Genomic DNA, 25,225 nt, shown 5'->3' with positions numbered 1-25,225 from the left:
CAAGAACATCCTTTCACAACAACCAATAAATACCAGAGCTTCCTGCTAGCGAAAGACTTAATTGGTTAAACGTCATCATCAGCACGACTCACAAAACATTTAGAACAGTTTTTGCTATCACATGTTCAAGGTCACTACTTTATCGACAAAAGTGGCGATCTATTGGCAGTGGCGCGAAGCAGTTTTTGGGCGCGGCGGCGGGTGTTGCGAGAGTGGATTTCAGAGGCGCTGGTTGAAATTTCGGTATTTTGATTTTTACACGAAGATCTAAGTGAACATTTTGCAAGGACTGTTAACACTTGTGCTGCCATAAGTTTTTAGTTGCAGCCATGGCGGATGTGGGTGGTCAGAGTCAAAATGAAAATGAGGCTGGAAATGTTCCAGAAGTGGAACTTATCATAAAGGTAACTTGTTTGTTTAAAGGCCATTTTATGTAATGGTATCACATCACTGACATTTTCTGAGCTTATACTGATTTCAGCAAAGTACCTAATCAATAGATTGGATGAACCCAGTCAGCAATTTGGTTTGGCTCAAGTTCGTTTTGGCCCAGAGTCTTTATCGCAGCCCTCTATAGTTGGTATGGTTTTGGACTGCCAAGTCCTGCTCAAGTCTGGCTCCCTGCCACAGCACGCTACAGCCAGGGACCTGTTCAAGTTTCTGCAGCCGCCATGGCTCCCACAGTACAAAATGCGGGGCTTAGCTGGCTGGCCATTCAGGCGACTCAGAAATGACAGTTCTTGCCATCCTGATGGCCGATTGGATGATAGCTAAGACCTGCTTTTTTACTGGAAGCTGTGGTGGCTGTGGACATGCTTAAACAGGGCCCAGGTCTGGCTGAATCTACCATGATTCACACTACAATGAATTAGTGGACCTTGGAAAACTATTATTGCCTTAACTTGCTAACACCAAATAGATGCAGAAAAGATCCTAGTTGTTATTAGTTATATATCTATCTGATGCAGGCATGGAAGACAGGACTAATAAATTGAAAAATATTTTTGGCAATCCAAAGCATGTACCAGTTAATGGCTATCTTTCAAGGCAGCTAAATAAACTGCTCTGCATAGTTTCTATGAACCCAGACTATAGAAAGCCTCTCAGGACCATTCCACTTCATTTCTGCAGATAACCAAAGCCTCAATGGCTTGGGCTCACAATTACGATTATCTTAATTTCAGTTAAAACTATTATTGAGGACAATCAGTAAGTGGTGACTATGGTACCTATTTCATTTTATTTGAAAATATTGTTGATTTTCAATTATTCTGTCACATATTTTTCCCATGATATCTTTAAGGATTGATAAATGCTTCAGCAATCTTGCATTGTAGGTATTGCATGGCATAGCTATCATTTTAATAAGTATTTATCAAGTACCAACTACCAACATTTTTATGTTTCCTTATTCTGCTTTTTCTCAAGACACATGCATGTTAATGTTTAACTCATTGCACAATGCATGGGCATGATATGATTATAAGGCATTTTCTGCAGGTGTCCATTGTTAGGTATAGGTATAATTGCCAGGGTCAAATGCTCAAAGTCTGTTGTATGGTGCTGGGTTCTGGCTACAGACATCACATGAATCTCCCATATCACAGCAGCTTGTCAGTCATAATGGCGCTTCTATAGACTGAGTAGCAAATATAGCTTGGGGTTGTGTGAGTGTGGCTCGAGTTGGAGTTGTCAGTACCTCCTATTCTAACCCCCTCTCACCCCTGCTCAAGAGGCCACTGAAAGTTGTTAAACTCTGCCGATGCGATGCTACTGATACCCACCCAGTGGGTGAGTCTCGATGAGTCTGCCTGTCGGAGACCCTGCGGAACGCACCTGTCACGCTCCGAGCGTCTCACGGAGGCTACACGTGTCTCACAAGCCGCACCGGAGCTCACGGGCCTCAAGGAGACCAAATGAATCTTCACGTGTCTTGAGGCCCACACGTATATCACAGACCGCTCCGGAGCTCAAGGAGAGCTTACGTGTCTGACAGGGACCGAGCGTACTTACGAACCACACTTGTTTCACGGACCACACGTATATCACGAACCGCACGGGAGCTCACGCATCACACAGTGACCACACGTGTCTCGCTAGCCGCACGTGTGATCTATCGAACGGCCGCCGGTAGACGCCGCGAACACAGCCCACACTGAGTACACGTCGGAGTCCCGACTACCGGCCCCACGCTGCCAGCGACGTACGGCGCGGTTATCTGGCCGCCAGTCATCAGTCAACACGGGCTGCGTCCGGCCGCCGCCACGCCGCGGGCCGGGGGAGGGGGTCATCAGCCGCCGGCAATGGACAGTCGTTATTCTTTAGTCGTCGGTATGCCGTCTGGAGGCTCAGTGGGACGCTGTATCCACCCCACGGCCCGCCGCGTCACAAATTTGGTGATTTATATTCACACTGCTGATTGCTCGCTTAGCTAATGGAAATCGAAGGGTTTATGAAAAAAATCAACATAGCCAATGCGGCTATATGCTTTTACTTACCTATTTATATAATGGCAATCGGAATTCCAATTGGTACTGTGGACTTCAATCCATTGGGATGCCAGTTTGTTTAGGTTACTGGTAAACTATACACTTTTTTGTAGGCATGGTCAGGCTTTCTCTGGCCTCTGAAGATACTAAATCGCCCACTGCCACCGTTGTTTGTTAGAGGCCACCCGCCAACCAGTGATATACCGCATTTTTTATCCGTTTAGTCAATAACTGTTATGTGTTACGGCAGACATCACCTGGCTTACGACCTCTCCCTCCCCCCCATCTGTACACTCACTTCGTCCTCGTTGCTCTTGTCCCTTCCTCTCCTGCTCACTCCCTTATTCGCTCGCTTTGTCACTTTCAAAGGCAGAACGGGGATCGAAGTCGCCGGCCGACAAAAGGGTGTCTTGCCGTGAACCAAGGCCGTCTCGTAAACTTCATCGAGCCTCCGGCGCCAAGCTACCGGCTATTTTAACGCCGATTTAGCTCCAACACCGGAGTTCTTCGAACTATCTATACAATATGTCTAAAGTTTGCGACTGTAAAGCCAAGTTTTATTTTATTTGGCTTTAAAATGCCAAACAGTTGCATATTTGTGGACTTTTTTATTAAATGGACTCGGTTATTTTTCGTTGTTTCTAGCATGTATATGAACGGCACTGCATGCTTGATATTTGCATCATGTGTGCGTATTGTACACGTGTTGAACGTCTTTCATTGATCATCTGGCTCTTTTTGCGTGCCGTGCTGTGGTCTTGTGCGACATCAATCGCTTATGATGCTGCTGGATTCCTTCCATCGTGTATATTCTAGCTGACTGAATATTTTTGCCATTTTGGATGAATATCCTTGTTGGAATTATTCACTTGTGTGCTATCATGCACTTAGTGTGAATAACACTTTGGCTTTCCTGAAGGCCATATAATCGACAGCTGCTGCTTTCCGTGTATCTACAAAATACATTTCATTTTCTACGACACATTTCGGTACCTATTTTCTCACTTATCTGTACCTAACTCAGTCGTTACCAGGCACTCGTTACTAACGGTGACAATCGTGTCCTACAGGCGTCTACCATCGACGGCCGAAGGAAGGGCGCCTGTCTGTTCTGCCAGGAGTACTTCATGGACCTCTACCTGCTCGCCGAACTGAAGACCATCTCGCTGAAAGTCACCACCGTCGACATGCTCAAACCGCCACCTGACTTCAGGTCAGCCAAGCTGAAGTTTCGTTGTAGGTCGCTAGATGGCACTGGTAGTAGCGGTTATCGACGAACCGTTCTCAGCGTGCTATGGTCTTTTTATGAGGTCTTTTATGGAGACCGCTGTGGTTTCCATTTCCTGCAAAAGCCCGTGCCATCAATGCTGGATTTCTCAGATGACTGACCTTTAGTAACGTGCCTTTGATTGTAGAGCACTGAGTACGAGATTATTACATTTCCCTACTGGGTGAGGGAGTTGCCACTTCTCAGATCATCAGTCATGGCAATACTGCGTTGGCGTACCCATTTTATTCCTTTATTGTAAATTAGTAGACGGTTGTTGGGTTGTTGATATTTATTCGCATTTCGTATTTGCAGCAATGCCATGAGGGGAAGTCAAATAATGTCAGTCTCTAACCATCACGCCTGCCAACGCAAACGAACGACCCTGTACCAAAACGTTGTTCCGGCTCGACTGGAATCATCAAAAGATAATGCACTGAAGATTTTACAAGAAAGTCATATTTTGCTTTAACCTTCCAGGCGGTGGGGGGGGGGGGGGGGCATTTTTTTGCCCCCCCCCCTTTAGTTTTTTCGATATATCTCGAGAACCACTGCGCCGATCGTCACCAAACTTTCAGTACCCTCCCGGGAGCAGCTAGCGCACATGGTGACCAAAATTTTTCCAAAGGCTATGATAGGTTGGCCGCTAATGACGTCAGAGTGACGTCATTTTTGCCATTTTCGACCCAAAAAAAGTTTCGCGGGAAGAGCTGTCAGGCCTACAGCTTTAGAGATACAGAAAAATGTTTCAGACATAAAAGGTGTGGAATGAAAAGGGCTACAAAACTGCTATTTCGGTTTTTCGAATTTTTTGGATTTTGACCCCAAAAAATCAAAAAATAGATTTTTTGAATATAATAGCCAAAAATCCAAAAAGTTTTATGAATTTCGAAAAAACCGGAATATATGTGATAGCCCCTACCGCCTTCTATCTACATACCAAATTTGAGATCGATACCTCTTTTTTTGGCCAAGTTATAGCGAAAAAACTGTTCAAAATTGATGACGTCAAATTTTCAAACTCAATTTTTAGCAATTCTAGACCTCGTAGCGCAAAACAAAGACCACCATTAGACTCCCCGTGACGAGCTGCATCGAATCGATACCCATTTTATGCAAAAATATCAACTTTGAAATTTGACCTTTTTTTGACCTGACCTTGACCTGACCTCCACCAGAAAGTGACCTAAACCGTACCTGATGGTCTTATAACCAACACCATTGAGTTGGAAATGAAAAACTGGCCATAAAACATGCATCGCATAACCTTAGTAAAGTTGGACTCATGTTGTGACCCTTGGTGACCTTTGGTGACCTGACCTGTGACCTGACCTGGTATGACCAGTGACCTCTAATAGCAACATATGTACTAGACAACTGACGCCTTATCGCTGATTTTCGACAAAATGCGTTTTAATCGGTGTTATAGCGCTTTCCCTAGGGCCCCGTGTGCGGTGAAACATTTTATCTTTGACCTGACCTGTGACGTCATCGGTGACCCCGAGGTCAATGAAATTTGGTTTCCTTCGACAAATTTGACAGGGCTATCGAACGCCGTTTGAATTTTCCGGATCCGTCCAGTAGTTTCGGAGATACGGGGGGGGGGGCAAAAAGTGCCCCCCCCCCCCCACCGCGCGGAAGGTGGCTGGTAGGCCCACCGCCTGCCGGGTTAAGAAATGAATCATGCGTCTTGCTGAATTCCGTTATTTTGTCCGAAGTTGTCAGATGCTATATTTACCATGAATTCCATGCAACACCATTAGCCAGTCCTCGGCGTGCAGATTGACTCAAAAGTCTGTTTTGCCATTCGGCCTCGGCCAATCTCATGCAATTATTGCATGCAACTAAAACTAGGTATCTGCCCAATGGACATCGTTTGGCTGTCAGGATTTGATTAAATGGTTGTTATTCGGGGCCTGTGTAATCTGCGCACAATGGACATTGGGCACACACTTCGTGTTTTGTTTTGGTTTCAGTTGAAGCCATGCATACCCTGCCACCAGTGAACTGTTATGAACAGACACCGGTTATATCGGTTATCCAGACATTTACGGTTCAACGAGTGGGCCTAGCCCATAAAGAGCAGGCCAGACTCCACCATAGACCAGTCATGACTATATACCAGATATTTAGTGGTCTATGACTTCACACTTGACATTTGAGGACGTACACCTATTGCTGAAATTACAATCATTTTAGATATTACGCATTGAAAAGTGCCGAACAATGCGCTCCGACAAATGCAATCAGCATCTGTTTAGGCCCTGTCGCCTGCCGCTATTGCCAGTGAAAGCTTTCACAAGTCGCATTGAACACTCACGTGCTATGAGACGTGCTGAGACGTGCTGGGCATTCACCAGCCTCTACGCCGGTGACGGCAGAAACAGCGCTCGGCAGCCCTGCCGTGCAAAGGCAAAAAACATTATGTCGGGTCAGAGGCCATTACCTCAGGTCAGAGGTCACCCGAACATAATGGGTTTTGCATTTATACGGCAGAGCCGCGTGCTGAATGGAGTCGGACCGGGCCCAGGGGAGTGGACCGGACCACGAAAAGGTCGCATTGAGTGGCGTGGTTTATCGCCTATGTAGTGTCGAATTTTAGCAGTTGTGAGTTGGGCTGGTCCTGCTCCTCGACATGAGTGCAGGCAGACGACATTGATTTATTGCGCGAGCAGCGCAATGGCTGACAAATAAATGGCGTACAAATCACATATGGAATCGTCGCGAATGCCATGATGCCGCGAGATGGTCAATGGAAGTGGGAGGCGCTCGTTTCGCGCTCGCGTGTGGCTTGCGGATGTGTCAAATTTGATATACCTACGCAAGACATAATTTGATTACGACTCCTTCCTACAACACTGTTTATGTTTTATGGTTTCGGTTCGTCTCCACATTTTTTCCTATCAATTTTATTTCACACACCTGCCATTTTCACGCCATCTCATCTATTATTTGGTTCGGAACAGTTTCAAAACTGATTTGCTCGAAACAGTAGGGGCATGCCGATGCAACAATAATTCCCGACAGCTATACCATTTCACTGGCTTATTACTTCCGAGGCATTTCCAATTCCTTTGTCTGCCCTAGCACTCTATAGTCAGAATCGATATTCGGAAGAGCATTGCCGTCTCACTGCCTCATTTCATCCTAGGTGTCTCCTGATCCTTTGTGGGCTGCAGCACTCGATCTTCAATATCAGCGCGGGTGAATTTTGAGGTGCCTACCCACATTTGCTCATTAATGTTCGATTTTCACACCCTTCACACCCAGTTGCCATGCACAGCCAGTGACACTCCTAACGCAACCACTTCCGTCGCCATCTTAACCCCACGCGACACGAGTCCCATCTTTGAATCCTACCCACATCGTCCTACCCGGGTCGCCATATGCCAATCGGTACGTTCGCGGTATTCCACATTTATCCCGTGTCAATCCTCTCTGCATTCATTGGTGAGACGTACCGGGGCGCCTCACCGGAACTGGCTGATGAGGGGCGACACCAGGCCCCGGAGACGGGCGCGCTATCTATGGAGCAGCCGGGCCGGCGCTGGCGGCGATACTCTGCGATCAGCCGGCCAGCTGCTCGATATATATGACCGCCGCTATTGCGCCCAATAAATCGGACACCGAACGCCGCCCGCTGCGCACAGTTGTGTTCGGTTCAAACGGCGGGGAGAGGCGGGGGGGGGGGGAGAGGAATGGGGAGACGTATGGTTTCGGTAGGCCGTTGTCATGCAACTCTTCATTGAGCAGTTTTTATTACCAGCTTCGATGTAGTTTATTGCGATAGTCACGTTGAGCTGCTTCGTGTTAGCGCGAATAACTCTTTCCCGGGACGTCTGGACTCTGGACCTGACCCGGCTGGAGGCCTCTGCGAGGTATTTACTGTTTTGCAGCACAAAGTCGCGGCTGCTGGGTTCCAGCGATCCATCTGTCGGATTTTTATGCCCTGGTTTCCGCGATGTCACGGCTCCAGCTGCGACACCCGACCCGAGCTCTGCTGAGGCAGAGGTTCCTCTCGCCGGGAGCGGCTCTCCCCTGAGCAGAGCCTCTGCTCTCGCCGGGAGCGGCTCTCCCGCTCAGAGCTCGGAGCTCATCCCTCCCCCCCCCCCCCCACGCACTGAGTGGAGCGTCTCCAGAGCTCGCTCGGCCGAGAATGGGGTCGCTGATTATGTGTCAGCCGTTCCGCGCGCAAAACGGCCTCTTGTGGAGGGATGGCACGCCCGCTGCCCCCCCCCCCCCCCGCGACGGGTCAGAAGGGTCACTGGCCTGGGGTGAGCGGTGTCTGAGGAAGTCCGGAAGTGGAGCGGGGATACTATGATTTGGCACAAAAGGCCGTTCAAAGTTGGCTGAGCTCAACACTGAAATGCATACGCACGATCGCCTTATTGCACTGTTAGTGGGCTGACGGGCGACGGCTCTCGGGGGGAGCGAGGCTTAATGGCCGAGAAGCGATGGTGCGTGCTGGGAATGGAAAATAGTGTTATTAGAAGTTCTAAAAATGTTTAATTGGTCCACCAATGATTTATTTAGGTTTACTGTACAGTAAAACAGCTAAAAAATATCAATGAGTCCTGAACAATATGAGCGTTTAACGAAGTCAGGTTTATAAATTCATCAAAGGTGCTCCTCAAAAATTCTTACTTTAGCCGTTACCAGTCATCTCCACTCGTATACCGCCGTCATCGACACACTTTCCCACGCTCGACCATCAATCCACCAGTGCCCGCCAGCCGACACCGCGCTACAGGTCCGCAGGTCCAACCTGGACTCCTGCTTCCTGTGTCCACAGGTCAGACAGCTTAATTTGACGCCCCCTCCCCCCCCGTGTCCACAGGTCCAACTTTGACGCCACGCTGCCGCCCATCCTGGTGGATAACGGGCTGGCCGTGCTGGAAAACGAGAAGATCGAGCGGCACATCATGAAGAACGTGCCCGGCGGCCACAACCTGTTCGTACAGGACAAGGAGGTGGCTACCAAGATCGAGAACGTCTACAGCGTGAGTGAGCTCTGCCGAACGAGCCCGAGGATTGGGTCACAATTCTGGGCTGGGACACAATTTGGCCCGGGTTATTGTTGGTTTATGCTGGTGTGTGGTGGGCTTTGGTCGCATCTGAGCGGTCTGGCAAACTACGCAAATTAGACTGCTAATTAGGCGCGCCGTTCCACTGCGACACCCGAGGACTGAATACGAGGACTCGTTCTGGGATATTTCTGGACGGTGGCGGATATTCCTCGGTCGTGTCGGGTTCTGGGATGGGGAACGTTCCGGCTTATCGGTGCTCGGCGCGCAGAGCTCCGGCGTGCCGACGACTTGTCGTCTCGTGGTGTAGGGTTCTAAATCTGATGTGTTGAACTGGATGACATCTTCGACAGTCAGCACGTGTCTGAACTCTGATTGAACTCCAGCCCGTGTCTGTCAGTCAGTGCACGTATGGACTCTTGACGTGGCGGACTGGGACCGCCGGGGTGGCACTCAGAGCATGTCCGAACGGACGGGTTTGCTCAGACTCAGACTGCAAGGTTCGCTCAGCCCCAAACGGTAGGGATAACTCAGACCCAAACGGTAGGGTTAGCTTGGACCCAAAGTGTTAGCCCAGACCCAAACGATGGGATTAGCTCAACTCCATGTGCGACACTCGGTGTGGACACGCGTCAAAATGACCACGGTGAACCCAGAGCTAAAATGTGTTTTATTGCTGTTATGTGTTCCTGATTGCGGAGATCGTCCGCGCCATTCCTTTCCATTATCTGGTGCTGTCTGATGAAAGGCGGCTGCAAGATCCTGTAATGTGCCTGGCTTGTTTGATGGTTTCAGCTCCGCGGAATGTTATTACGAGCGAGCGAGCGTAGCGAGCGAAGCGAAGTCTTTTCAATATAACGGAAAAATCTCAGTATGAGCGGCCCGGCCCGGCCCGGCCCGGCCCGGCCTGTAACGCTTTTGAGAGGCTTATATCTCAGCAACCGCTGGACCGGGACCGATTGGCCTGCGGTCTTTTTTGTTGGGTAGCCCCATCCCTTCTACCCCGTAATTGACTACTTTTGATACATCTCAGGGACCGTCGTGGCACGTGCCACGTGAAAAGTCAAGGGTGTTCAAGCTGTTTTGCAAAAGTAGTGATTTTGAGAGGCTCATATCTCAGCAGCCGCTTGGGCGATTGTCTTGCGGTAATTTTTGTAGGGTAGCTGCATCCCTTCTACCAAAAATAGGATACTCTCTATGCATGTGGGTCACCCCCAGTGCACGTGCAAAATACAACAATAAGAGGTGTCAAATTTGTTCCCATTTTAATAACTCGGTAATTACTGGGGCGATTTCGCTGAAACTTGGCATACAGGTAGGCACCCACCAGGTAATGCATTCCCATGTGTTGCGGTTAGGGTGCTACTGCACGTGCGCACGTGCAGGTGGCGTTTCCAGATCTCGAAAACGGCTGGGCCGATTGCGCTCAAATTTGGTACACGGTTGGGGACCAGTTAGTAGGGTGCCGTGCAAAAGTCATTTTGGACCCCGTTTGCACGTGTGCACGTGCAGAATGCCGCTTTCAGATCTCAGGAACGGCTGGGCCGATTGCGTTCAAATTTGGCACACCGCTAGCGACCGGTTAGAAGGGTGCTTTGCACAAGCCCCTTGGAAGTACCCTCTCGCCTTTCCGCACGTGCAGGGCTCACTATCTCGCTCGCTCGTTCTTCGCCCAAAAGGCGTTTTACTGGTTGGTTAGGAGAAAATCGAGGAGCTTAATTAAAGGGGCGAAAGATTTTAGAAGAGTTCTAGAAGAAATCAAATTCATTATGTTCCTTGTTCGCTACAGTGTATACTTCTTCTGACTCCTTCACGGTTTAAAAATTAAGAAAAAGGCACTTGATATAATTATGAACCTTTTTCATTATAAAACTACCACAACGGTGCCTAACCTTTCAGCATATCTATCATTCATAATAAAAATAACCTAACTACCTGTTATTGCTTCGCATGTGGTTGGTCTTTGATGGCCGGGCCCAGTATGTCGTCTCTCCCGGACCACCCCTCTCAGACTTCGGACAGAGTCCCGTCTCTCCAGAACATCTCAGCCCTTCGGTCCCACTCGGCCGACCGGATTCCGAGCACTGGTCGATATCCCTTCTCCCACCGTCCTTCCCCACCGTCCCTCCCCACCGTCCCTCCCCACCGTCCCTCCCCACCCTTGAAGCTCCCTGAGCCATCGGCACGTGACCAACCCGCCCCGCATATCAACACATCTCCCCCACTACTGGGCATTCATACGGCGGACGCAGGATGGCCACTCCACCCCGCCTCCCTCCCTCACCCCGCTCGTACGCTGATGACAGCTGCGCCGACACAACCACAGAGAAAACGAGTCTGGTACTGACGGCTGAAAGGCTGATGCGTTCTCTCTCGCGTGGACCTTGTGTGAGCGGACCGCTCGTTGCCGGGGGTACGGTGGTCGGGCGGTGGACCGGGGCAGCGTACGGGCGCGTGTCTCTGACGGCTCGGCCCTGACAGAGCGCTGGTCGACCCTCTGGCACGGTTCCACCGGACGGGGCGGGTCCGGGGGTCGGCCCTGTCGCCTCCAGTGGCAGAGAGGTCGTCAGACACAGCCAGTGCTGCTGGCAGGGTGACCCAGCGAACGGTGACGCGCCTCGCTGGTCATAGGAAGCCCCTCGGTAGCCGTCGTGAGGTCGTGAACGCCAGTGCAGCGGGGTCCCTCCCCGGGCGTTGTTTGCTCCGGCCGAATGGCGCGGGCCGTTCATACTGCAGTTATTACTCGGTGGATGGCCGAGATGGGCCGGGGAACGGCCGAGGCCCCTTGTGACGGACGTCAACAGCCATCCAATTTACATAGCGCCGGACGGAGAGCCGGACGGCAGCTACTAGCAGCCTACTAACGGAGATCGTGGAGGGTGCTGTGACGCTGAGCTGCTTCCCATAGAGCGGGCAAAGTACACAATACGTGTGCAATTTATGTTGAGGCTCACGAGTACACTATTTTTAGAGATCGATCGTTGTTTGGTTGCTTCTTTCCCAGCATTTCCCATGTCTGGATGGGGCGGGCGCTCGTCCTGCACCCGTACCGTCCTGTGTCTGACCGACCTGTGCCACAGTGATGCAAATGGGGTTCACGAGTGGCCATAAATACCAAAAAGTCAAGTTTACCAAACTGAGTAAATCGCGATATGGCTAACCAAAGAAATGTTTGGTGCATCTGAAATCACATAGCTTTCATGTTTAGCTTTCAAAACCGGCCTCGTGTATGATTGTCAGAAGTCGTGACATTTTCTATGTCGTAAAATGACTGTCGGATACTTGCAACTTCATACGCCGCTAGCGTGCGCTCATTTAATAGAAACTACAAAAATTATGCATGGCAATGATCCCTAAAGCCTGCTGCTTCTCATGCTGGGTCACAAAAAGCCGTATCTCTTTTGGTGTGGCGGTAATCTAATCATCTGTCATCATGTTTCAATAACAATTTTTTAGTGAAACATATTTGCTTTCGTTTCACCTACAGCAGCTAACACAGTGTGTGCCCGTTAGTGCACCATACCATAGCATTCCCTAATCATTTCTGAGCCACACCGTGAAAGAATTAAGGCGCTAACAGGGCAGACCAGCGCTATTGAAGTTTTAGTCCGGCGCGGTCGGGTGTCGCGGTCGGGGCGGATTACTTTCACCGCGGATTGCAATTTCGACAGACGTTTGACTTTGACCTGCTATAAGTAGGTCAAATATTGACCTTAAGTCAAAAGTAATATGCTCACTCGCGAGATCTTGTCAAGGACAATCCGTTGGTTTTTGTTGCGAGGCGATAGGACACTTCGTTTAGGAATAGGAGAGGGATGCACCGGTGAACCCCCGCTGTGGCTGCCCGCCCGCGGCGCGGCCGCCCGCCCACCGCGGCACCCGACCGCAACGGACGAAAACTTGAGTAGCGCCGGTCAGCCCTGTGCTAGCGCCTTAATTCTTTTACAGTGCGGCTCAGAAATGATTAGGGAATGCCATAGGCGTAGGAACAGGGGGGGCCAGGTGGGCAAGTGCCCACCCACTTTTCGAGGTGGGGGGGCCAACCATGTGTTTTGGCCCACCCACCTTTTACTCGAGGCCCCTCGTCTCGATTTGAGAGGACGTCGTCACCTTCCAGAATAAACAAACTCGGTAAAAATAAGTTCCACGAATCTCCATGCACGGACTCCAAGGGGCCGTGATGGATCCAAGGAGGCCCTCTGTTCATACTTGTCAGTCGAAGCCCCTGAGACTGATGGCCTGAGAGGCCCTAGTGGATCTGTGGAGGCCCCTGACACTGGCGGTCTGGGAGGCCCCTGTATCCACACTAGTCAGAGGTCTGAGACTGGTGGTCTGGGAGGCCCCTCCATCCACACTAGCCAGAATAGGCCCCTGACACTGGCGGTCTAGCCGAGGCCCCCTACCCTCACTAGTCAGAGGAGGCCCCTCTATCCTCAATAGTCAGATGAGGCCCCTGAGACTGATGGTCTGGGAGGCCTATCCATCTACACTGTAGTCAGAGGAGGCCCCTGAGACTGATGACCTGAGAGGCCCTTATAATCACACCAGGCAGAAGAGGCCCATGAGACTGATGGACTGAGAGGCCCTTCTATTCATACTGGCCACAGGAGACCCCCAAAACTTTCGGTCTAGGAGGTCCCTCAATCCGGCACCAGCCAGAAGAGTCCCCTGAGACTGATGGCCTGGGAAGCCCTTATATTCACACTAGGCAGAGGAGGCCCCTGAGACTGATGGTATGAGAGGCCCTCATATTCACACCAGTCAGAAGAGGCCCCGAGGCTGATGGCTGTGAGGCCCTTCTGTTCATATAACTGGCCACTGGAGGCCCCTGAAACCGGTGGTCTGGGAGGGCCCTCTATCCACACTAGTCAGAAGAGGCCCTGAGACCGATGGTCTGAGAGGCTCTTATATTCATACTGGCCACAAGAGGCCCCTGAGACTGATAGTCAGAGAGGTCCACTCCTAATGAATCTGAGGGGGCCCTCTATCCACATTTACACTTTTCTAGGGATGCCCCCGAGACTGATGGTCTGAGAGGCCCTTTTATTTATACTGTCTACAGGAGCCCCCTGAGATTAATGGTCTGAGAGGCTCTTCTATTTATACTAAACAGAGGAGGCCCCTAGGATTGATGGTCTAACAGGCCCTTCTATTTATACTAGCCAGAGGAGGCCCATGAGACTGATGGTCTGAGAGGTCCTTCTATTCAAACTAGGCAGATGAGGCCCCTGAGAATGATAGTCCGAAGAGCCATGCGGCGGCAACTGGCCGTGGCCATATTTCGGCTCGGTAGGACCCCACAGAGCTCATGAGAGCACCTCAAGGGCTCCTAAGTAGACACGCCTATCCCCATAAGGGTGCCACGCCGGCTTCTGAAGGCTCCTTGTAGGCATCTAAGGGCCCTTTCCGGCCTCTAGCGGCTCCACCCGCCTGTGTGTGATGGCTCCACATCAGTGTTTATGAGTGCCACAAAGCGGCGCCTTTGAGGGTCATACTAGTGTCTCTTAGGGCCATATATCGGTGGCTCTGGGGGCCCCACACCTGCGCCTCTGTGGGCCACCGCCCACCACACCTGTGCATCTCAAGGCTCTATAGGTACATCTGAAGGACGGAGGACCCTCACCGACACCTCTGAGGGCCCCACACCAGTACCTCCGAGCTCTGAAGGCCCCACACCGGTGACTCTGAGGACTCACCGGCTCCTGAGAGCACCATGTTGATGCGGCTCCCCACAAGGCCACTGAAGGCACCACACAAGCTCTCACTTAGCTCTAATGTCCATGTACCGGCCTCTGAGGGATTTAACCCGCGCACCGACGGGGGTCGGCGCCAACTTAGTACCGACGGGGGGGGGCGGATGACCGCCCCCCCTGAGATCTCGAGAACGAAGCAAGATAGCGACAAGCGGTAAACGGCATCGGATACGCACGGACAAGGTCTACAATTTTTACTAAGGTCATTTTCAGGTCAGGTCAAAGATGACGTCACAGGGGTCGAAAAAGTCAAAATGGCGGCGCTAGATATGGACAGGGTTTTTCTCGAATAACTTTCGAATTAGTCAAGATAGGAACAAACTAAGGGCATCATCGTGATCCTCTCGTCAATCCGCATCGAATGATATATATGTTGACCTCGAAAGGTCAAGGTCAAAGGTTGACCTCAGGTCACGTGACCTCGAGGTCATCATGTATATCATTCGATGCGTCTTGACGAGCTGAACACAATGAGACCATCCGCGCGGCTGTATCTTGTTCCTGTAAGGAGTTATTGGCAAAAAACCTTTGGTGACCTTTGATGACGTCACATGACTTTACAGCTGCCCAACAGCAAAACAGACCTCAAGGTAGTGAAGGTTGATCGTATGTGAAGTCATGTATGGTATATGAGGCCATTCCGACCCGTTTTAGTGGTAAAAACAGGGAGTTGATTTTTCCCCCATTGACTTATAATGGGGAGGTCGCGAAATTGACCTGACCTTAGGTCACCGACATCAAAATTCCGAGATATACAAATTGTAGCTACTAATGACCTAATAACATCCTGCGACTTTCAAAGGCCTCCGACATCTACTGTAGCTCTGGCACGGTGACAAAGTTGCAAAAAAGTGACTTGAGGTTGGGTCATTCAAAGTGACCTGGTGACCTGACCTTAAAAGTTAGGAGGTTCAAACTTGCACACCATGTGTAAAATTGATGAGAGAATAGTCATACCAAATTTCGCGGCGCTACGCGCCGCGGTTTTCCCGCTATCCGCGAAAAACCTCAGGGGGGGGGCGGATATCCGCCCCCCCGTCGGTGCGCGGGGGGGGGGCGGATATCATAGCTCCACACCAGCAATGGTAAGGGCTTCACACTGAAGTGTCTGAGGGTTCCAGACCGGTGTCTCTAAGGGCCACATACCGGCATCTCTGAGGGCCCCATACCGGCGTCTCCGAGGGTCCACATCTGGCAGGCACCCATCAGCGACTGAAGGTCCCACACTGTCGACTCCGAGAGCCCCATCTGCGTCTGGGAGCACCATGCCGTCTCTAAGAACCACAGCGGCTCCTCCGTACGAAAGATGGGCGTCTGCATGCCAAAAGGGAGCGGTTCTGAGACAGTAGGGCACCTACGTGCAATAGAGGGGCGCCTATGATGCCCATAGGGGCGCCTCAATGCGAAAGAGGGGCGCCTGTGAGGCCTACATATATGGGCGTCCACATGCAATAGGGGTCTGCAATGCAATTGATCAATGCCATGGTAGTGCATTCATAACAAACAGGGGCGCCGGCATGGCAAAGAGAGGCGCCTTCAGGCTTCAAGTGTCCATAAAAGAGGGACGCCTATGATAAGCGCACATTGTATGCGACTGTGGGACATATAGGGATGTCTCTGATGACTATACATAGGGCGCTTATATGCCAAAGAGGGCGCCTATGAAGCTAATGGTGGCACCTGGGAAACGAGGAAGACATTTGTGTAAGGGTTTTCAGGGGTCATTCGCCGTTTGCGGCAAATAGATTCTAAAAAAAATCGGAGGGGGAATAAGTTTTAAAAATGGTGCGGACTTCCCGCTCTGTTCGCTTAAGCGGTTACGCCCCTGGGTACATCTGCCCGATGTCAGAAGCTAGATTTGGAGGTCATACCTACTTGAAAGCAGCCAGCAGGACGAGGCAAAAGTTGGAGGCCCCTGAAAATAGGAGGCCCCTGGAAAAGGAGGCCCCTTGACAGGGTGGCCCACCCACTTTTCATGACGTTCCTACGCCCATGGGGAATGCTGTGGTATGGCGCACTAACGGGCACACAATGTGTAAACTGCTGTAGGTGAAACGAAAGCAAATATTTTTTAGTAAAAAACTGCGATTGCAACATGATGACAAATACTTAAATCGACGCCAAACCAAAAAAAGATACGGCTTTTTGTGAACCTGCATTAGAAGCAGCAGACTTTGGGGATCATTGCCATGTATAATTTTTGCCATTTGTACCAAATGAATGCACGCTAGCGGCCTTTGAACTTGCGAGTATCTGACAGTCATTTTACGACATAGAAAATGTCACGACTTCTGACAATCATACACGAGCCCGGTTTTGACAAAAATATGAAAATTATATTTTTCAGACACCCCAAACATTTGCCTAACTGGCCATATTACGATTTATTCGATTAGGTGAACTTGAAATTTGGGCCTTTTCGGTATTTATGGCCACTCGTGGACCCCATTTGCATCACTGTGTGTGCGTGTCCCGAACCCGTGCCGTCCCGTGCGTGTGTGCTGGCACGGGATGGCACTGCCGTCCGCCGCGCTGGTAATGGACCGGCTGATCAGGTGATTTGTAAATGGATGTGCGGTCCCATGACAGACAGACTTGCCCAAGTCTGGCGCTCCGAAACACATTCCTTGGTTGATGAGCTTTTGGAGCATTCCTTTTGTGACTCTGTGATTTGTTAGTCACTTGCGGCGTAACATAAGTGAGATGATAGTCCCGCATCGTCCGTGATTATAATTCGAACTTCGAGGCTTTGTAAGCGGCTGTCTATTCAAGAGACCATCCCGTTCCTTCCCGCCCTGGCTGTAGGTTGTAGATCCAGCCGTTAGTGGGTGGGGGAACTGCGAGCGGTCGGTCGACGGCGCGTCTGTGCGCGGCCCGGGGGACCTCTCCAGTATGAGTAGAGTGGATTTATGGCACGCTCAGAACTCTGTTAAATATGTAGTAGCCATGGCTGCGAGCGGCCTATGAAGATGCATGCGTCTCTTGTATGAAATGGTCGCAGATGTATGCATTCTGTCGAACGTTTCGGTCGGTCGAGTAGAGTATGTATATTTATTCACGACTTTACATTGTTTTCATAATTTTGTTATAAGCGCAGAGATGTGTCGGTCTTTAGAAAAGGGTTCTTCAGTTGACATTAACCCGCGCCCCGTAGGGCTACCGGCGGACCCTACCACCCGTAGGGGGGGGGGGCCGTATCGGCCCCCCCTAAGATCTCGGAAAGTTACCGGCGGATTTTCAAAATTCAAACGGCGTTCGATAGCCCCACCCGGGAACTACCTTGTGACCAAATTTCATTGACCTAGGTCAAACCGATGACGTCACAGGTCAGGTCAAAGGTCAGATTTTCACCGTTCACAGGCAATTCAAGAAATGTGCTGTGAAAGCGAGTAAATTGGTAATTTATTGAAAACCATCGATGGTACATTGTTCGTCAAACACATACTTTGCTATCTGAGGTCACTGATACCAGGTCAGGTCACAGCGAGGTCAGGTCACCGGGGGTCACAATATGAATGTGTCGTGTGATACATGTTTTATGGTCCATTTTACATGACAAATGCGATTATGTGGGTTAGGCAGCCTTTGGGGCCAGCCTAGGTCACGTTTTTGTGAAGGTCAGGTCAAGGTCAGGTCAAATTAGGTCAAATTTCAAAGTTGATATTTTTGCATAAAATGGGTATCGATTCGATGCAGCTCGTCACGGGGAGTCTAATGGTGGTCTTCGTTTTGCTCTACGAGTTCTAGAATTGCCAAAAATTGAGTTTGAAAATTTGACGTCATCATTTTTGAACAGTTTTTTCGCTATAACTTGGCCAAAAAACGAGGTATCGATCTGAAATTTGGTATGTAGATAGAATTCGGTAGGCACTATCACATATATTCCGGTTTTTTCGAAACTCAAAAAACTTTTTGGATTTTTTGGCGAATATATCCAAAAAAATGCTTTTTTGATTTTTGGGGGTCAAAACTCAAAAATTTCAAAAATTCGAGATAGCAGTTTTGTAGCCCTGTCAATTCTACACCTTTTATGTCTTGATCATTTTTCTGTATCTTCAAAGCTGTAGTCCTGACAGGTCTTCTCGCGAAGGTCTTTTTTCGGTCGAAAATGACAGAACATGACGTCACTCTGACGTCATTTGTGGCCAACCTATCATAGCCTCTGGAGAAATCTTTGGTCACAATGTGCAAAATTGATGCCCGGAGGGGTCCTGAAAGTTTGGTGGCGATATCTCCAGCCGTTTAGGAGATATCGACCGAAAAGGACAGGGGGGGGGCCGTTTCGGCCCCCCCCCTACGGGGCGCGGGTTAACTGATACCTCTGATACCTCGTATGACTACCAAAAGTGTCTGTCACCGACGAAAAGTGTCTGTCGAAAAAGCCACTGACAGGCACCGGCGATGTTCCAGTCATTCCGGAATATATCACCGGGCCCATCGCTGTTATATTCGTCTGGCCTTTCGCTGCTCTACCATTCTTACCGCGATCTAACCACTGCACCCTGCCGCTCTGACCCACAGAAATTCAAGCTGATGCTGCTGAAGGGGGACGACCACTCGAAGCAGGTGCTGCTCTCCGTGCTGCGGAAGATCGACGAGCACCTGGGACAGAAGAAGACGCGCTTCCTGACGGGCGACACGTTGTGCTGCTTCGACTGCGAGCTGATGCCCAAGCTGCAGCACATCCGGGTGGCAGGTACGGGCGCAGCGGCCGGCTCTGGCGTCTTCCCCGTCAGGATAGAGTGGTCCATTGGATGTGTCGGCTACTGACCTGTGACTACTGGTCCGTTATAGCAGAGCAATAAGGCTTTTGCCTATTACCGACTCATTGACAATGCTGGACAGTGGACCTGGAATCCTCACGCAGCTAAACTTTCTTCTTTCTTCCCAAATATTATCTCCTATGCGCCATTGTTTCCGTCTGTAGATCCCCAAGCGACCTCTCGCCCCTTCGTGAACCTTTCCAGTGACTGCTGAACTTTCCATCGGCGACCTGTACCCTCTCCCTCGGACTTTTTGTGTTTTGTGAACTTTTTCCGAAGCATGTGAAGTTACTCAATCAACTATGACACTTTCCTAGACCAGTAACTCACTATAGCTTGATGCCTCTCCCAACGACATTTGACCTTTCCCTTGGGCGACGACCTGTGGCATGCCTGTGACCTGTTCCCCTCCCCGTTGACCTGTGACCTTTCCCCGTAACCCCCGCCACCGGCGCCATGACCATGATCGGCGTCGCGGTCGGCCCGCCGCCGCTCGTAACTCGCTGATGGCCCCGCTCGAGACTGCGGCCGGGTCGCGGCGCCGCCCGCGCACCATCCGCTGCCACCCTCGTCTCTCACGTCGGCGACCATTACCCTGGATTCCGGTGTCGTCCTTTGATGGGAAAAATCAGCGAAAACCTCAACATCACTGCGCGGCTTACCATGTTTTATGGAAAATGTTCAAGCGTTATATGAAATGGAACGGTGTAAGATCACAATTCCTATGATTTTCTATGTCACAACCACTTTTTACATTGATTTCCTGCGTCACGGTCTCCGTTTTTGCCGTGTTTCGGTCCGAGTTTGTGCAGCTTTTTCACGCCGTGTGCCCAAGTGCCGCCGCTCGGTCGGTGAGTGCAGTGGCCGTTGGCGGACAGACGCCGCCGCCGAACGGCCCAGGGACGAGATTTGTCGCCGCCCTGCCAGGATGGAGGGCGAGTCATTAGTCGGCGGGGGGGGGGGGGGGTGACGCTCGGTGCCATGGCTCGCGGGGGAGGGCGGTATTGGCCACGATGTGGTGACGGCGCCGATACGCTGATGGGGAGGTGCTCACGGCGCCGTAGTAGCGCCGTCGGTTCAGGGTGTGACCCGATTCTGTCGTGGTAGGTTGTAGACGATGGAATGGGATGACGTTCTTTAAGATGTGTGTATACGTTTGTGCGGAGAAGGTGGTATTTGACCGTTGTGGTTTCTGTGTGCTCGTTTGCAGGGAAGTTTTTCCAGGAGTTTGAGATTCCGGCCGAGTTCGAGAACCTGTGGCGCTACATGCACCACATGTACCTGCTGGACGCGTTCACACAGTCGTGTCCAGCCGACCAGGACATCATCAACCACTACAAGCTGCAGCAGGTCAGTCAGATACAATACACCATACTATAAGCTGCAGCAGGGCAGTGGTACACGGTAATACAAGCTGCAGCAGGTCAGTGATACACCACTCTACAAGCTGCAGCAGGTCAGTCAGATACAATACACCATACTACATGTTTCTCAGCCTACCATATTCTGCGACTGCCCAAACTGCCTCTCCTTGTGTGAACGGCGCAGTGCATCGCATCTGTGCTGCTGACATCGCGGCAGATGGCGGCCATGAGACTGAATGCTTTAGGATAGTTTTTGCACAGATAAAAAAGCCAATTTTTTTGCAACAATGCTCATATAAAATTATCGATCATTGTTTTATTTAAGATCCTCCAATGGTACATTTAAAATGAACACTCATTTTATGAAACACCCTGTATAAGCTGCAGCAGGACAGTGATACGCGGTACTGCAAGCTGCAGCAGGTCAGCGATACACCACACTACAAGCTGCAGCAGGTCAATGATACACCACACTAACTACAAGCTGCAGCAGGTCAATGATACGCCACACTAACTACAAGCTGCAGCAGGTCAATGATACACCACACTAACTACAAGCTGCAGCAGGTCAATGATACACCACACTATATACAAGCTGCAGCAGGTCGGTGATACACGCACTGACTCACTTAGCACCAGGACATGATCAACCACTACAAGCTGCAGCAGGTCAGATGAGGACATTCGGGAGACAAACAAGGGACTCCTTTCCATGTGAGCTCGGCTAATCACACGACTCGACTAACCTACAGCGAGTTAGCGTAACACCACACATTCAGCATAAGCTGCATAACCCGCGCCCTGGTGGGGTCTGTTTATAACGCGACCTGGTGGGGGGGGGGGGGCTATTTTTTGCCCCCCCTCGTATCTCCGAAACTACTGGACGGATCCGCAAAATTCAAACGGCGTTGGAAAGGCCTGTCAAATTTGTCGAAGGAAATCAAATTTCATTGACCTCGGGGTCACCGATGACGTCACAGGTCAGGTCAAAGATGAAATGTTTCACCGTTCACGGGTCTTCTAGGGAATGCGCTATAACACCGAGGAAAACGCATTTTGTCGAGAATCAGCGGTAGGGCGTCAGTTGTCTAGTACATATGTTGCTATTAGAGGTCACTGGTCATACCAGGTCAGGTCACAGGTCAGGTCACCAAAGGTCACCAAGGGTCACCACATGAACCCAACTCTACTAAGGTTGTGCGATGCATGTTTTATGGCCAGTTTTTTCATTTCCAACTCAATGGTGTTGGTTATAAGACCATCAGGTACGGTTTAGGTCACTTTCTGGTGAAGGTCAGGTCAAGGTCAGGTCATAAAAGGTCAAATTTCAAAGTTGATATTTTTGCATAAAATGGGTATTGATTCGATGCAGCTCGTCACGGGGAGTCTAATGGTGGTCTTTGTTTTGTGCTACGGGGTCTAGAATTGCTAAAAATTGAGTTTGAAAATTTGACGTCATCAATTTTGAACAGTTTTTTTCGCTATAACTTCGCCAAAAAAAGAGGTATCAATCTCAAATTTGGTATGTAGATGGAAGGCGGTAAGGACTATCACACATATTCCGTTTTTTGCGAAATTCAAAAAACTTTTTGGATTTTTCGATTATTTTATCCAAAAAATCTATTTTTTGATTTTTGGGGATCAAAATCCAAAAATTCATAAATCCGAGATAGGAGTTTTGTAGCCCTGTCCAATCTACAGCTTTTATGTCTTTATCATTTTTCTGTATTTGCAAAGCTATAGGCCTGACAGCTCTTCCCGCGAAACCCTTTTTTGGGTCGAAAACGGCAGAACATGACGTCACTCTGACGTCATTTCCGGCCAACCTATCATAGCCTTTGGAAAAATTTTTGGTCACAATGTGTAAAATTGATGTCCGGGAGGGTACTGAAAGTTTGGTGACAATCGGCGCAGCGGTTCTGGAGATATATCGAAAAGTTTGGAGGGGGGGCAAAAAATAGCCCCCCCCCCACCAGGTCGCGGGATAATACTGACTCACAAAACATGCGGCGGGCCACTGCTGCTTGTTGATGCCGAAGCGAGCGAAGTTACTTCTCCGTTTATGGTGACAGACAGACAGACAGACAGACAGACGTTTATTCGGAGTCTCCATACAATGGGTTTTGTGACTTCCACGTCATATACAATGCGAAATAAAAATATAGAATATCTAGTTAAAACCACATAGCAAAAGTACAAGCACACTAAAAACCACTAAACACCATTCCATTCCTTACTAGCACGAAAAAGGAAGCCACGGCGGGCGAGCTCGGTTTTGACACGAGGCAGATTCAATAGTCCATTCTCGGTCGCACGAGTACATCTGGTAGACTCGTCAGATCTTAAGACCAGCTTATTACGCAAGATCTCAGGGGCGTTAGCTGAGGTCAGCAGATGTCGTACAATGGTGAGATCATGATCGCAAATCAGGTCGTCAACACATTTCCAGGCTAGCTCCTGCAGTGCTGGGGTTACATGTTCGCGCCGGCTCAGGCCACACGCTATGCGAGCACCGAAGTTGATTATTTTCTGAATGCGTGAATGGTGAAGTGCATGGTTTCATATTAAAGGCAGTCTATTTGGACATGCAATGCAACCGTTTCATAAATTGCCCACCATGGCTACTCTAGTAGTTTGCAATAGTATTTAATTGCAATGCTCACGCGAACATTCGTTTTGATTATGCTTATGTTTCCGACTTCCAGGTCATGCGTGCTTTCTTTTATGTTTGGTAGCTACATTGTTATTGCCGCTAGCGTTTGATACTGGCGGCGTATTGCTATTCCTATCCACGCCTACTGACGTTATGGCGCGTTCACATTGCCTGTCCCCATGCCGTTTCCGACCAATGACCTTTCGCATTTTCCCACATTTTGGTGACGCAGTTCGTATTCAGACGGTGCTGGGCTATTTTCGAGCCGCACATCCGGCGTCACGGCCGCAGCCTCAGACGGCACACAAATCATATTCAGTCCATAGATCTTGTTAAATTCTGGCCGTCCTCACAGAGAGGTTGACGCGGCCTGCCGGGAGGCGCTCGGTGACCAATGTTGTGTTATGAATCGGCCCGGCTGCCAGCCGCAGGTCGGCCGAGCACAGTTTACCGTCCAATCTCGGTCGGCGATTGAGCCGCGCGCTCGTGATGCCAGCTCCCATCAGGGCGCTGATCACCGGCTGGGTTACTTTGGTGCGCCGTTTGTCCTATATACGGCACGACCGTCCAGCCTTGTCTGCGGGACCGCTGTCGCGGCTGCCTTCCGCGCGCCAGCAGCGCTAACGGATGGGGGACGGTCAGAGTCGCGCGGGGTCGATTTCATTCCCCGGGCAGAGCAAAGAAACGCCGCCGCCGGCCCGGCTGTCTGTCTCTGACCAAAGTTCGTGACATTGCTGTCGCCTTTACGGCCATCCAGGAGATGACTCAAAGGCGGCACTGGAACCACGTCGGTTGGTGAGTTCCATTATTTTGGTAAGAGGTTTGCAGGATATAATAAGCCCCTTTTCTGAAGCCTTATTTTTTATAAATGTATGCCAGATTTTGGTAGGGCGATGTTCATTAAACAATCTAGGGTTTATTTTGGGATCCTTTTTAAACCTAGGCTTGCAATCCTCCATTCCGACCCATATCATTTATTCCTTGCCATGCCGTGCCGTTTACCAATTATTTTTCTCACTGCAAGAGTCCGTGTCCGACTCTTTTCCCGCACCATTCTATACCTAACTTCTGTCGTGTTTCAGCGCACCAAGATGAAGAAGCACGAGGAACTGGAGACGCCCTCGTTTACCACCTCGATCCCGCCATCGGTCCAGGTCGACTGACGGCCGCCCGTCCCCCGCGGCCGGTCCAGCACACGGCTGCCGGTACCCCGCGGTCGGTCCAGCTGACCGCCGCCGGTACCCCGCGCAGACCCGGGCAGACGGCCGCCGGTACCTCGGGCGGTCCGGCCCGCAGGCGGTGCTAAATTGAGCGCCCGCCCGCCCGCCCGTGACGGTCCGGCCGGCGGCTGTGTATGTTGGTGTGGGCTGATCAGAACTGCGCCCTGTGCCTGGCATCGCGTCGGCCTGCTGCACAGTCGTCAGACGTGTATTGGGTTCCCCCAGTCCGCTGTATGGATGTGGACACGCGCCCGCCTTGACGTAGTCGGGCGTACAGCAGTCCAGACTGGACGCTAGTAGCTGCTCTACGTATCGCAGTGCTTCTGCAGAGCAGACTGACAGGCCAGATGATCGCGTTTCGCCGTGGGCGGGTACGTTATGTGCTTCTGTGGTTACTCTGCGAAATTGTTCGCAATGGCGGCGCGTCCGAATGACCAAGAGACGGCGAAGGGTGGGATCACTCGCCTATTCGATCTCTGCCGAAGGGATGTCGCCTTCTGAATTAGCCGCTTGTGCCTGAGAACGACTGAACTCACTATGTCACGACATTCCGGGTGGCCCAGGGTGGCGACCCGGGGCTCCCCGCACGGAGAGAGAAAATATACTGACCAAATGTGCGGACTTGGTTGTGTACGTGTGTGGAAGGTTGTGTAAAGCTGCCGAGGACAGAGGCTGGCTCAAATCTGTGAAAC

The 25,225-nt window shown here is 50.6% G+C and overlaps 2 protein-coding genes across 2 annotated transcripts in view; one reads left to right on the top strand and one right to left on the bottom strand.

The window, feature by feature from the left end:
• The window catches only part of LOC122373627 (DENN domain-containing protein 4C-like), a 34,201-nt gene extending 32,237 nt beyond the window's left edge, over window positions 1-1,964 (bottom strand). The window contains exon 1 of the mRNA XM_043351896.1: window positions 1,837-1,964. The gene's annotated coding sequence lies outside the window, so the exon portion shown is untranslated. The remainder of the gene's footprint in view (window positions 1-1,836) is intronic.
• LOC122373630 (chloride intracellular channel exc-4-like) lies at window positions 185-25,154 on the top strand. The gene is made up of 7 exons (XM_043351903.1): window positions 185-404; window positions 3,560-3,702; window positions 8,594-8,756; window positions 19,055-19,229; window positions 20,507-20,646; window positions 24,396-24,497; window positions 24,531-25,154. Exons 1-6 carry the CDS (start codon window positions 330-332, stop codon window positions 24,474-24,476), a joined length of 777 nt encoding a protein of 258 aa, XP_043207838.1. The 5' UTR covers window positions 185-329; the 3' UTR covers window positions 24,477-24,497; window positions 24,531-25,154.
• The last annotated feature ends 71 nt before the right edge of the window (window positions 25,155-25,225 follow it).

The sequence above is a fragment of the Amphibalanus amphitrite genome, unplaced genomic scaffold (assembly GCF_019059575.1).
Source record: "Amphibalanus amphitrite isolate SeventyFive unplaced genomic scaffold, NRLGWU_Aamphi_draft 001525F_arrow, whole genome shotgun sequence".
Lineage (NCBI taxonomy): Eukaryota > Metazoa > Arthropoda > Thecostraca > Balanomorpha > Balanidae > Amphibalanus > Amphibalanus amphitrite.
Note: the sequence above shows the minus strand (reverse complement) of the source record. Positions and strands in the feature narration are given on the sequence as shown.

Excerpts from the sequence above, each read along its gene's own strand:
- LOC122373630 (XM_043351903.1), top strand. The coding sequence starts at position 330 with ATGGCGGATGTGGGTGGTCAGAGTCAAAATGAAAATGAGGCTGGAAAT. Across the intron at positions 405-3,559 it reads AAGTGGAACTTATCATAAAG|GCGTCTACCATCGACGGCCG; the intron begins GTAACTTGTTTG and ends CGTGTCCTACAG. Across the intron at positions 8,757-19,054 it reads AGATCGAGAACGTCTACAGC|AAATTCAAGCTGATGCTGCT; the intron begins GTGAGTGAGCTC and ends TCTGACCCACAG.